Source organism: Melanerpes formicivorus, unplaced genomic scaffold (assembly GCF_026170545.1).
Source record: "Melanerpes formicivorus ecotype bairdi unplaced genomic scaffold, bMelFor1.0.p_v2 SCAF_21, whole genome shotgun sequence".
NCBI lineage: Eukaryota > Metazoa > Chordata > Aves > Piciformes > Picidae > Melanerpes > Melanerpes formicivorus.
In genome coordinates, this window is record NW_027142373.1 from 7,795,023 (window position 1) to 7,807,592 (window position 12,570).

A 12,570-nucleotide genomic window follows, 5' to 3' on the forward strand; every position below is an offset into this window, starting at 1 on the left:
GCTAACCTCTACTATCTTCATCCTACGACTGGTCATGTTTTCCAATGCCACATCAATGCAAGTCCTCAACTCTGTAGAATCCAGCAATCCATTGAGCAGAGGGTCATCCTGGAAGTGCATTTTCTCTCGAGCCACAATCTGTTCCAGCTCAGAATGGAGGTTTCCATTCAACTCCAGATTGCAGATTTCATGAAGGATATACTGAAGGCCCTTCTGTATAGGTGAGGACATTGTAACAGCCTCTGCACTTTCTAGTCCAGGGACAATTAAATTGACCCCATGCACTGCCACCTTGTCCTGTAAGTTCTGGATCAGACCTAAGGAAGAGAAAGGGAAACAGAGGAGTCAGGTTTTTCAGAAGGTTTATTTTTCCTGTTCACCTTAATTTGCTATACCAGCTGATCAGCACCACAAATTACAGCATCTTCTACCACCAGCCTAGCCACACACAGTGCATGCTCCTGCACATTCACATGTGTGTACTGTACAGCAGTTGCAGCCCCCCAGACAAGTAGGTTTTGTGGCAAAAAGCCTTAAAACAACAAAATTAGCTGTGGCAATACTCTGACTGAAAGAAAGCAACTAACAGAAAACTTCAGACTGATTTAGTGAGTTGTGGAAGGAAATTGTACATTTCCACCAATATAAAAACACTAAAATGTTTTGGGGTTTTTTTTTCTTTCTTATATATCCAGATGGAAAATAGCTTATCTTCACTGAGATCAGAAACAGCATTAAAAAAAAATAATAATCCAGCACAGCATTTGTAAAAAGCTTTGGGGACATTATTTAGACACTGCAGAAGAGAACTCAACTCTTTAAAATCCATTGGCAGATCAAAGGACGAGTGTGAAGATGCTACCAACACAGAATGACAAAACCACTGTCTCAAAATACAGCAAAACCCACATCTTAAAGTAAAAACTTAAAGAAAATAGTTCTCTCTTCCATCCCACTGAGGGGCAGTGAGGGAGGGGTTGTGTGGTGCTTAGATGTCAGCTGGGGTTAAACCACAACAGAGGGTCCTGTCATATGACACTGCTCGTTTCTCTTGAGATGTTCTGTCACAGTATGAACAGCTTCTCTCAACACTTCTGTCACACTGCAGCATTCCCCTAGTGTGACAAGAAACCAACCCCATCTTACCTTTGCAGTGGTTCAGATATGTATTAAGATGACCACTGGAAGACAAACAGTTATTCTCAATATAGGGCACAAAGCAGAATTTTTCCAGGGTGGGACCGGTCCGTTCCTGTTGTCGCCGTGGTGCCACAGAAGCATGAAGACCATTGATCTGAACACCTCCTGCTTTAACACTATTGAGACAGCGGTCCACAAAAACATCAAAAGCTGAAAGAAGGGAAAGAAACTCAAGTTTGCATCGAAGTCTACCAGTATCTTATTCAAGGTGATGATCAGATGAACAGTGGTATGTCAGACTGTTATGGAACGGCTCATAGACTAAGAGGATGCCCCAAAGTCCATCCAACTTCTTCACAAATCATACATTTATCCACACAGCACTCAAAGAAATGAGCAAAAGCCCAAGCATAAGAGATGTTACCTTCTACATTGTCCTGGTATTGGCACACCTGCTCTTGGTGCAGCGTTGGGTCAATGTGCACTGAGCGAACCCTGGTGGGTAAGCGCAGGCTGCGCCCAGGCTCGGCCAGGATGATCATGTGTAGCAAGGTGTCAAGGAAGGTCACCCAGTTCCCATTCCACAGAACTTTTCCTCTGTTTGCTGCAGAAGAGAAGAAAGGGGAAGGCTCACTGTGATTTCATTATTCAGTAGATGCCAGAAGTCATTGCTTAACAAATGCAGAGACTGCTGTATGTGCCCAGCCCCCCTGAGAACTGTCAGCTTTGTGTTAGAGTAAGAGCTTCCCAATGCTCTGTCCTGGCTACTCTCCATTATCACACAAAGTATAATTACCAAACAAAACACAGCTAGGTGGACTGTTAATACAAATGGAATTAAAAGATCAAATATCCACCATTTAAATAACCTGCTCATCATTCTTCTATAGAAAGTAAATTCACCTTCATTGTTGCATTCCAGAACACCCTGAAAGGTTGGTCCATAATTATATCCACGCAGATGCAGCTCTTGGTAAATGTCATCTTTCAAGAGGCCAGACTTTGAGCTCTTGTCTGCTGGAGTCTGAGAGTCAACGGGTTTTTGGAAGTCCTTCAGAGCTGTGCTTTCTAAGAGGAGAATCCTCCCTGAGGGGCACAGCAGCAGGAAGAAGAATCAGTGTCCATACATAGTGGATTTTAGTAGGACAGTTGCATACATGTACAATTCCTTCACTTACCACTCACAGCCAGATTCCCATTCCCTGACACCTCAAAGCAGTGGGAGGCAGGCATGTATCTTACTTCCAGCTTCACTGATCCTACAAGAAACATTGAGGAAGACAGGACAGTGATGTCACTCATTGCTACCATCCAGCAGGGCTTTCTTTTCCACCATCTTCAGACTCACTGCACGCAACATAAAATAACCATAACATGTGCTACTTCAAGAATTCAATTCTTTGCTCTCATGTTCCTTCCTCACTTTCCCCTTGCATTTCTTTCCTCCACTCCCTTCATCTTCATTACACAGTTTTGCACTCCTCACTCACCATTTTTGGGAAGGATAGTTGCCTGATGGATTGTGACTTCTTCAAAGGTAACAGCTACTTGTTCCATGGATGTGCCAATGGTCTTTGCCAGAGTTCGCCAAGCCAGTACTAGGTACCCAGTTGCTGGGTATAGGACTCTGCCATCAATGCAGTGACCAACCAAGTAGTGGTCAGGAGAGCCAGGACTCACATCTGTCAAATGATAAAGAGCAGATTAAAAATAATAAAATCACCACAATAAAGAGCTCTTCTCCCTTCAATGCCTATATAAGGTCTAGTGGTTTCCCCAACTATCCTGCCTGGCAATATGTAGCTCTTAAAACTACTGCAAGTCTCAGACAAGATAGTTTCCTGCTCTGTTCATATTCTTTCATCCCATTTCAGAAGCAGAGGCAGTCATTTTAGATCTAAGCCTTAAGCTTCAGAATATACCTTCAAGAATGCTGCTTTGAGCGTCCTTTTCCTAGTTTTACAGAAGAAATGCAGAAGTAAAGCAGGAAAGAGATGAACAGAAAAACCCAAATAAGCAAACACACCAATGTTGTAGATGGAAGCAGATGCAGAGCCTTTGGAACCTGATGGAAAGTCGTCAGCTTTTGGAACATCCCAGTCCTGGCTGTGGTCCCATTTGATGTATGGGGAGATAAGGGGTGTTCCCACTGGGACAGGGTATTCCACAAGTGGGAACAAGTTATTTCCAAGAACATTTAACCTAGGAAGACAAAAAATATCAAGACAATGGGGGAAAGGGGAAAAACGGACCACAACACTTAGAGTCAGACAGTAATTGTTCCTGGGCTCCATGTCTGAGATTTCTCCAGGAGCACCAGTAACACTTACTGCAGCCAAATGTGGAACTCGGCCTATAAGATGCAGTTTCTTTCCAAGACCTAGTTCCAGGTTCCTAGGCTTCTAAAATGGGACTCCTCTTTAAAAGTCACCTTCCCAGACCAAGTAGTCTCTAACCCAAGGCAACATTCTGAAAGTGAGTGTGTTGGATATGGAAAGTACAGATCCAAGCCCCATTTATTCCAGGCTTTTTGAAGCAGTATTTCAATCTTTGTGAAGACATGTATACTACAGAAGAGATTTTAATTCTCTCCTAATATCCCAGTCACCCTTCTCCTTTAAGTCTCCTTACCCAGTTAAATGAATCTTTCCCATCTGTGTTAGGAAAAACTCCAAATTATTTTTCTGCTCTTTCTTCATCAAAGGTAGGATGGTGCAAGTTGGTTTCAAAGTCCTCCTCAAGATACCCTGGTCAAACAGAGTCCATAAATCACTGGTGGAAGGCATTACTTACTACTTCATCTGAATTTTTCTCTACTAGTGTGCCAAGAGCTCTGTGCTAGGTGATAGAACAGACAGCGTTTTACCAGAGGAGGGGCAGCACAATACCCTTCCAGCAACCCAAGTTGCATATCCAGTAAAGCAGAACCTATGTAATACTCATTAAATTCTGCCAAAAGACAAATCTCCCTTTGCCAAAGGAGATTGTTAGGTGGAATCAAAAGCTGCACTTCAAGAACTGCCAGATCACCTTCTCAAGCCTCCCACACACTCACACAAACACCACACAACTTAGGCCCTTACTCCCAGGAGCAGCCCTTTTTTGTCTGAAGCATCTTCAAGCACTTTCCAAGTGACAGCTATTAAAGCTCAAAATGCAGCCCTGAACCTCTGACCAAACTTGTATCTTTTCTTCTATTAGATCTCACAGTCTTTAAATGGAAGAAGGGGAGAGAAGAAAAAAGGAGAACACTCTCAAACCCAGCTGGTGAAGTCTTTAGTCACTTGTATCAGAGTCTGGAATTATGCAATGACTTTAAGTGTATACTCTTTTTAGAGAGAAAAATATCTGCCCAGTTTAAAAGCTTTGCTCTTATTTTCTCCTCTAGTCACTTTTAAAGCATAAATAAGACTAACATCACACAATAAATATACACTGGATTGGAACTCAGAAGCACTGTATAACTATTAAACTTGATTCTCAAGTGACTGATTCTTCTTAAGACTTTTCTCCTCTTGCATGCCACAGACCAAATGAAAGAGACCAGTCCTTGAGACTTAAGGGACAGGCACAGCATCATAGCACTGGTCTTGTGGAGCAAGTGCATCCTAACGCACCTGATGTTCTGCATCCTCTACGATGGAGCTAATTCAACAAAGAGAGTTCTTATGGGCTGGTCTCAGAATTCTTGGTCTAGGAGAAGAGGGGAAAACTCCACTACCAGCTATCCCCTTCTAAGAAAAGAATCTCCAACCAAATTCAGTGTACAGATGGTGGTAACAGATTTTTCATAGAGATGACCCGTCAGGCTTGAATTTCTCCCTCCTGCTCCAATTTTCACACACACTCCCTCAATAAAATGCTTTCCTTACTTGCTGTATAGTTCAGAGCTCACTATCAGCTATCTGAAATGCATACCAATAAAAAGAGGCTACAATGTGAATGTCTGGATTGGGAACTGGTAATATCTTGGGATTATTTTTCATTCCTCAAAAGAGTATTAATACACACCATGCTCAAAAAAAAACCCCAGCCAACCACCTAACAAAAACCCCCACAAACCTAAATTAAACTAAAAACAACAAACCAAAACCCCACACCAAAACCCATGGGGGGTGGGAAATTAAGAAAGTTTTAAAGCTAGAGGGAAACTCAAAACTACTGGAGGGAGAAAGTGTAGGGGGACTAGGGGGAAAAACGCCCCCAACCTGAATATTCCCTAGTCCTCAGATCCTCAATCTCCTTCCTGCAGCAGTGGATCAACTGTGGTATCACACTGCCAAAACCAAACACAGTACCTGGAGAAGAGCATGTGGAGCAATCTCTACTACGACAGCGTTCTCTGGAATATGCATCAGACCTTCCTGGAACAGCACTGGACTCACGAGGTTGTTCACATAATAGTCTGCAGAAGAATACTTAGCCAGTTCACTCTGCCACTGAGATTCAGGGATAGAGGTACTGACCCATCGTGCTGAGCGAGGTTTGGGGTGTGGAATGACCTACAGATGAGGAAGAGGGACAGAAGAAGAGTTTCATGTCACAGATAACAATAAGACAGGCAGAAGCAAGCAGTCCTTTCTTTTTACAGGCCATTTTCCCCATCTTCATTATTCAGGAGATCCTTCTGCCTGAGGTCACAAGACTTCAAACCTTAGGCCTCAGAAACATCTACAAGCTCTTCAAGAGATTTACTCCTCAAGAAAGGAGCCCCCTTAAACTCAAGATCACCTATGTTGAAATCCAGGTGCCTGAATACAAGCCATGTGAGTCAGAGTTTGGCAGCCTTACCTTTTTCAGGGCCTTGAGGAGCGCTGGTGCAATGGAATCCATGTAATAGGAATGAAAGGCGACACCAGCACTGCGCACCTCCTTTGCAAACACCCCATCCTTCTTCAGCTTGGCTACAAACTCACTCACAGCATCCTGGGAAGAGCAAAAGAAGTGAACCAAAAATAAAGGCTCACAACATATTTAGGATCTGTGTCACTGTACTCTCCCCACACACCTTTCATCACTTGCCACTTAAGGGCAGCCGTATCTGGGATGAGGTTATTGCCCTTCTCAGCCTTAAAACTCATCATTCACTGTGCCCATGGCTGTCAGACTATTCAGCATAGAGATCTTTTATTAGTAGGTCACTGAGGCACTGACACCACCTCCTCTCACAGAACATTTGAGTGCTCAAGTTTACACAAAGCACCATTTTCCTTCCCACCACCTTAATCCAGCTCCCCTTTGCAAGCAGCTGAGCTTTAACTCAGTTTCACTCTTCCCTCATGGGTGCCAGTCACAACTCCACCTTGCACCTGAACTCGAGTTTCTTGCTCACCAGAGGCCCTGAAATCGTGACAGTATCTTCAGAATTGTGACAGGCTGGTACCACACGTGGAGGACAGATCTGCTTACACTCCTCCCATGTCAGACCTGCAGCATGAAGATCACAGGACAAGTGTTTCTAGCAGCAAGTCTCATAAGGGAAGGCAATCTTAAATGCAGAGTCACTGCACTTAATTCAGCATTTTGCTAAACTGGGAAGGATTCTTATCTCTCCGTTCCCCAGAAGTGGTTCTGCATAAGCTGAGGATATTTATCTCAAAGCTCTAACATGACATTTATCACTGATACCAAGCACAAGAACAGAGAACTGAATCTTTGTACAAGCCCATTAAAGGACAGGGTAGGGGGAACCCACACACTTTCGAAGCATCATCAGAATTGGTTTGTTTTATCTTGCCATTAGCAATCTGAGCTAGAACAGAAAAAAAAGACTATGCCAGCTTGACTCACACAGACTAAGTGGCACAACTTGAGTGGCTTAAATAGCTTAACACAAGCAGCATCTGGTCATATATTACACAGATACAAGTCACAGGAAGAACCTGACCTCAACATCAGATTATAAAAACCACATCACATGCAGCACTCTGATATAAGTTCTGTCTGTCAAGTATTCAATACCAAGGAAAAGAGGCTAAATGAGGTAGGTAGTCCTTCACAGCATTAAAGGAAGAAGTCTAGAATTATATCAGGTCCTCTAGACAAGTGCACTGCATTAGATCTGCAGCAGCTTTTCCCTGAAGTGTTACACTTTTTAATTGACTACTGCATCCAATAAGAAGAAACAGAAGAACAACAGTACTACCAATAATAATTTTCTTTTTAAACACATCAGGCAGCATGAAGCCACAAAAAACCCTGCTGAATCCAAAGCTCACAAGTGGACAAAACTATATGGCTTACAAAAACACTGAACAAAGCGGGGTCAGGAGAAAATTGCTTCCTAAGTATTACCAGGTCCGCTAAGTACTAATGGCATTAAGTTCCAGTAGGCAGTTGTCCACTCATAATGATGGCTTACTGGTTTCTTGTTTCATTACTCTTGCAGACAATCATACATATGTATTATTAAATAGAAAGATTTCCATATCAAGAGCCAAACATCCCAGTGCCTTAGATTTTCCCCTCTTGTTTCAAGATGATTATTTATCAGGCTTCTGTCACTTGTCAATAATTTTCTCTATTTCCACTTGGTCTTGAATGGATTATCAAAGTGTTGCCCTATTTCAGGTCCCCTATCGACTTTAACAACCTGTTCTACATTAGAAGGGAAGGGGCAAGAGCAGCCAAAATTTTACAGAAATTATTGTCTCCACCAATACATTTCTATCCCAATGCCACAAAGCAAATCAGATGTGCTTTCCTGTATCACTCTTTTGATAAGGGAATACTTACCAACAGCAGCCATTCCGCCTGCCGGCAATTTGCCCTCTTTAACGCATTGTCCTCGCCAATACGCTGCAAGAATGGCTTCTTCATGACTTAAGGATTCATCTGCATAGCCACAAGCTACTTCTCCCACTGAGTGGCCTACAATCCCATCAGGTTGCAGACCTGCTGCCTTCAGCATATCGATCTGAGCGATCTGTAAGGAGAAGCAGGGATTAGTGATTCCATGCCAGAGTAAGGAGGTGTCGGCCCTCAGAAGTACACAGCATGACTACATTACAAAATGGCTTTTCGGTAAAGATAATTCTTCTTGGTCTTACTGCTTCCCTCCTCACCCCCAAAACTGCAGCTCCAGCCTCATTTCAAAGCTATCCCATGTGATTCCAGTACTATTTGGGCCTCTTCACTATGTGGCTTTCCACTAAGAGGCTATTTTCAACAACGAGAGGCTGCCAAGAGCATGTCTCTACAAAGTAAGAGGCAAGACCAGTTTTCCTCATAATTTTAAAAGCTCTGCCTCTAGTTTAGTAGGAACAATTAATCCCATATTGACTCTCAGGATTAGTATAATTTAGTATCATTTAGTCCATTTGCAGAACAAACTTCAGAAGGCATTCAATGGAGGCCTGCTTCTTGGCATAAACATTTACATAAACATGACAGATATTCCTTAGTCTCTTGAAAGAGGGCAGTTCCACATGCACACACAGAAAAATCATAGAATGGTTTAGGTTGGGAGGGAACTCAGAGATGATCCTCTCTACCACAGGCAGGGATGCCTCTCAACTACACTTGGCTGCTCAAGGCCTCATCAAACCTGGCCTTGAACACCCCCAGGGGGAAGGCATCCATAACCTCCTTGTGCAGCCTGTTCCAGAGTCTCACCACCCTTGTACTGAAGAACTTCTTCCTAAGATCCAGTCTAAACCTACTGTCCCTTATCTTAAAACCTCTTGCCCCATTACTATACTCCCTTATGAAAAGGCCCTCCCCAGCCCTCCCATGGGATCTGTGATGGGTTAGAGGCCGACCCCCTTCAGGAAGGCAGCTTTAAGGTGCCGCCCAGAGTCTTCTCCAGGCTGAACAACCCTATCTCCCTCAGCCTATCCTCATAGCAGAGGTGCTTCAGCCCTTGGATCATCTTTGTGGCCCTCCTTTGGACTCACTCTGTGTCCTTCTTATGATGGGGACACCAGAACTGGACACAGTATTTGAGATGGGGTCTCTTGAAAGTGGCAGAGTCCAAAACTGTCAAGGGTATAACATATCCCCTCGTGTCAGAGGAATGTTTCTAACAGATGCCACTTGCCAACTGAGCTTCTATTCATCGGTCTGAAATGTTATTGGCCAAACAGACACACTAGCAGAGCATGCTGATGTGGATTGAGTCAACGACCCCCTCCCCACCCCCTGCCCCCCGTCATCTGAGTCTTACCTGAATAGCAGCCAGGCCAATGAATGCATTGACGGTGTCATCAAAAGTGTTCTCATCTGCACGCAGAAGCAGCTCCGAGACCTTTATGCCTGTGCTCTTCAAAGCCTCATCTGAGCGCAATATAGACTGACGGAACAAATCCAGCTTCATGAGGCTCACGCCCATGTTTTTCCACTGTGTTCCCATGCCTGCAGGATAGGCAAAGAGGAAGTGAGTTTTAGTAACGCTCCATGAAAGCAGCAGACATCACACACTTGCTCTGGCAGTGAAAGAATTTTATCTAAGAACAAAACGTTGTAAATTTCTAACATCCTCTAAATTAGGTACTGTGTGTTTTTTATTATCCTGGACTTGGCTATCATCAGAAGATGGCAAAGTTAGGATTAGATAAAACGCAGGAAACATCAATCTCCTAGACATATCACAGGGCTGCAAGGTAATTCCTCATGGCAGAGTGGAAAGTGTCAGTGCATAGAATCCAGTCAACTGCTCAAGCCTCAAAGCCAGAGGAATGTGGAAGCCTGGACCTGCTGCTGCAGGCTTACCTGAGCAGATGTACCACAGCGGCCTGCCAGATGCTTGAACTTGCTGAACCTCTTGTATGTCACCCTCGCTGCCCACCAGTGTGTAGCCCCTGTAGGGCATGGAGGATGCAGGAATTGAAGAGATCTCATTGACCAGGCTGAAGTATGCATTGCATCCCACGTGTTTTCTGCTCTCTTGAATTAGTGTTTCCACAGCTTCCGGGGTTCTGCCACAAAACTGAACCAGTCTTGGTATGGTTTGAGCCTCCACAGGCTTGCATTTTTTCCCGTTTGGCCTCAAAATGACATGAGCATTAGCACCTCCAAAGCCAAAAGAGTTGATACTGCTAAGGCCACCTTTCACTGGTGTTGGTTTACAAACTACCTCCAAAGAGCCATCATGTAAGGCAGGAATATCTGCATTTGGGGTATTGAAGTGAATATTTGGAGCCCACACCCCATGCTCCAAAGAGAGAATGACCTGGAAGAAAAACAACAGAGTGTTCTGTGATCCACATTTTCTTGTAACAAACAGGTTTCTGTTATTGTTTTACTATAAATGAGACACAGCACACACTAAAGCAGATGTTTAGATAAAGGGACACGTCAACAAATAGCATTATTAGTGTTACTGAGGTATTATCTATCTCATCCAGGTACATTTCAAGTCCATGCAGGAAGTCAGCAGTGAAAATAAGAGTGGTAGCTTTAAGTTTAGTTTCCAGACCCCTTCTAACTGGAAATCCATGCAGTCTGGCAGGAGAAGTAGTCTGGCTGCTAAGAATGACATCTACTTTCTCCCCTTTCAGAACCTGCCCCTTCATTATACTCTGCTTCATCTCGCCCCAGTCACACACAACCACTCTCTTCCTCATCACAATGAATGCCTCCACGGATGACAGCTTTTGCTGTCAAAAAGCCAAGCCGAAGCACTGGTAAAGGAGTCTGTTTGCTGCTTTGCACCCATTTGTGGTCTTCTTGATGCAAAAAAGCAGGAACAGTAGACTGGTCAAAACCAGCAGAGCCAAAGGGAACTACAGAAACAGCGTGAGAGTTAAAATAGCTGTGCCAAAAAAGCAAGAGCTCCTTCTCTCAGCAGCATCTTTATAAACAGCCCATGACACCAAGCCCATAATCCTTTGTGGCACAAGTCCAGCAAATCACAGACTACAAGGTCAGCTGCAAACACTCTGTGCTCTGTATGTTTGGCCATTCCTTCATTACCACAAAATAGTCAGAGAAACAGGTACTGGTTCAGGAACTGTTCTTCTGAGTTGATTCTCAGACATGGCAGCCTACCTGAGAGAACAACCAGCATAAATGCATGACTAACTCCAGTCAGCATGTCTAAAGTTGCAGTTTAATATTTTCATGCATGCTGCTCCACACCTACAATACTATGCACCATGGACCTGCTCTTACTTTACACAGCACACATTCGTCCTTTCAAGTCTGTCATGGCTTCTATGTAAGTTTGAGAGTACAGTAGAGAAATCACACACTAGAGCCACCAAAAGGCAATGTTTTTTCTGTGCAACAGGTAGTTAGACAGGCTGAATAGCAAAAAGGTACAGGTGATTTTTCCTCCCTCACCAGAATTTAGCTGAAGTGGCCTTGGCAAGCCCTAGTCCCTTTCCTACCTATCCACATAATGAACATATTCTTTTAAAGTCTGAAATCCAATACCTTCAAGATTCATTTTCCTCACTGATATCTCATACAGAAGCATTTTTATGGAATTCCAAAAGAAAACATCTAATGAAACTGCAGACTTCCTGAGAGAGTTAATGTCTAAGAAAGGCTTGGTGCAATTTCTGGCTGGGTCTCAGGACACCTGATCTGCCATTCTGAGTAACTTTCAAATCTTTAAATACCAAGTGCTGCCCAACTTCCAAATAATCAAGAACAGAGACAGAGCTTCAGGTGCTTTCAACATGCCAGATCTGGAAATCAGACCTAGCACAATAGAAGCACAGCAAAAAAAATTAATATTCTAGCAGGTATGACAGATGCCATGGGCTCTTGCCTGCAGCTCCAAGTTCCAATGCAAAGTTAAGCAAGAAAACTGATAAGGAGAGAGTGAAATGGCATCAGTCTTCAAAAAGAAAATGCATCCTCTAAGAAACAGACAGGGAAAAAATATTTCAAAGTTATGATCCTGTCCTGACAGATCATAGCAGAACTGAACTAAGCAAATTGTTTAGAATGTTCAACACAGTATGGATGGAGAGCTATGACACAGTTATTATTCCTTCTATGAACAAAGTGTCAGTCTGAGGGACAGAGGGGCTAAAAGTGAACTTCCCTCTGCAGAGTGACACTGTCTCCATGATTTATTTGCAGATGAGGTTATTCACAGCAACTTGTACATATTCAGGTCACAATACCCACTTTGAAGACCCTAAAGTTCCATCAGTGACAGCATAAGCATACGTGACTTCAGTCTGTGGCTCTGAGGCTGTCAGTAATAGGCTTACAACCAAGAGCGAACATTAGCCAGCTCTCTGCTAAGCAGTTTAGCAGCCAGAGCCAACAGATGACTGCCTGCCTACAGCAGTAGTTAGCAGGCTGGTTGCTAGGACAACCAGTTTATTCAAGCTGGTCGTTTCATCCCAAAGAACTCACCTGGCTTCTTGCCAACACAAGAGAGTAGAGGAAGAGATGGTACATCTCTGACAAACAGCCAGAAGGATCAGCTACTGTTTTGGCACTGAAAGCCTACACTGCCTTTTATCTTTGGTC

The 12,570-nt window shown here is 43.6% G+C and overlaps 1 protein-coding gene across 1 annotated transcript in view; it reads right to left on the reverse strand.

Annotated features, from left to right (window-relative positions):
* The window catches only part of FASN (fatty acid synthase), a 42,277-nt gene that overhangs the window by 18,032 nt on the left and 11,675 nt on the right, over positions 1-12,570 (reverse strand). Inside the window, exons 9-22 of the mRNA XM_068151374.1 lie at positions 9,850-10,309; positions 9,305-9,492; positions 7,876-8,065; positions 6,473-6,567; positions 5,932-6,066; positions 5,439-5,642; positions 3,772-3,887; positions 3,167-3,342; positions 2,631-2,822; positions 2,319-2,399; positions 2,044-2,226; positions 1,565-1,744; positions 1,147-1,350; positions 7-317 (exon numbers count right to left, since the gene is read on the reverse strand). Of these exons, the coding sequence (XP_068007475.1) occupies positions 7-317; positions 1,147-1,350; positions 1,565-1,744; positions 2,044-2,226; positions 2,319-2,399; positions 2,631-2,822; positions 3,167-3,342; positions 3,772-3,887; positions 5,439-5,642; positions 5,932-6,066; positions 6,473-6,567; positions 7,876-8,065; positions 9,305-9,492; positions 9,850-10,309 (2,715 nt within the window). The remainder of the gene's footprint in view (positions 1-6; positions 318-1,146; positions 1,351-1,564; positions 1,745-2,043; positions 2,227-2,318; positions 2,400-2,630; positions 2,823-3,166; positions 3,343-3,771; positions 3,888-5,438; positions 5,643-5,931; positions 6,067-6,472; positions 6,568-7,875; positions 8,066-9,304; positions 9,493-9,849; positions 10,310-12,570) is intronic.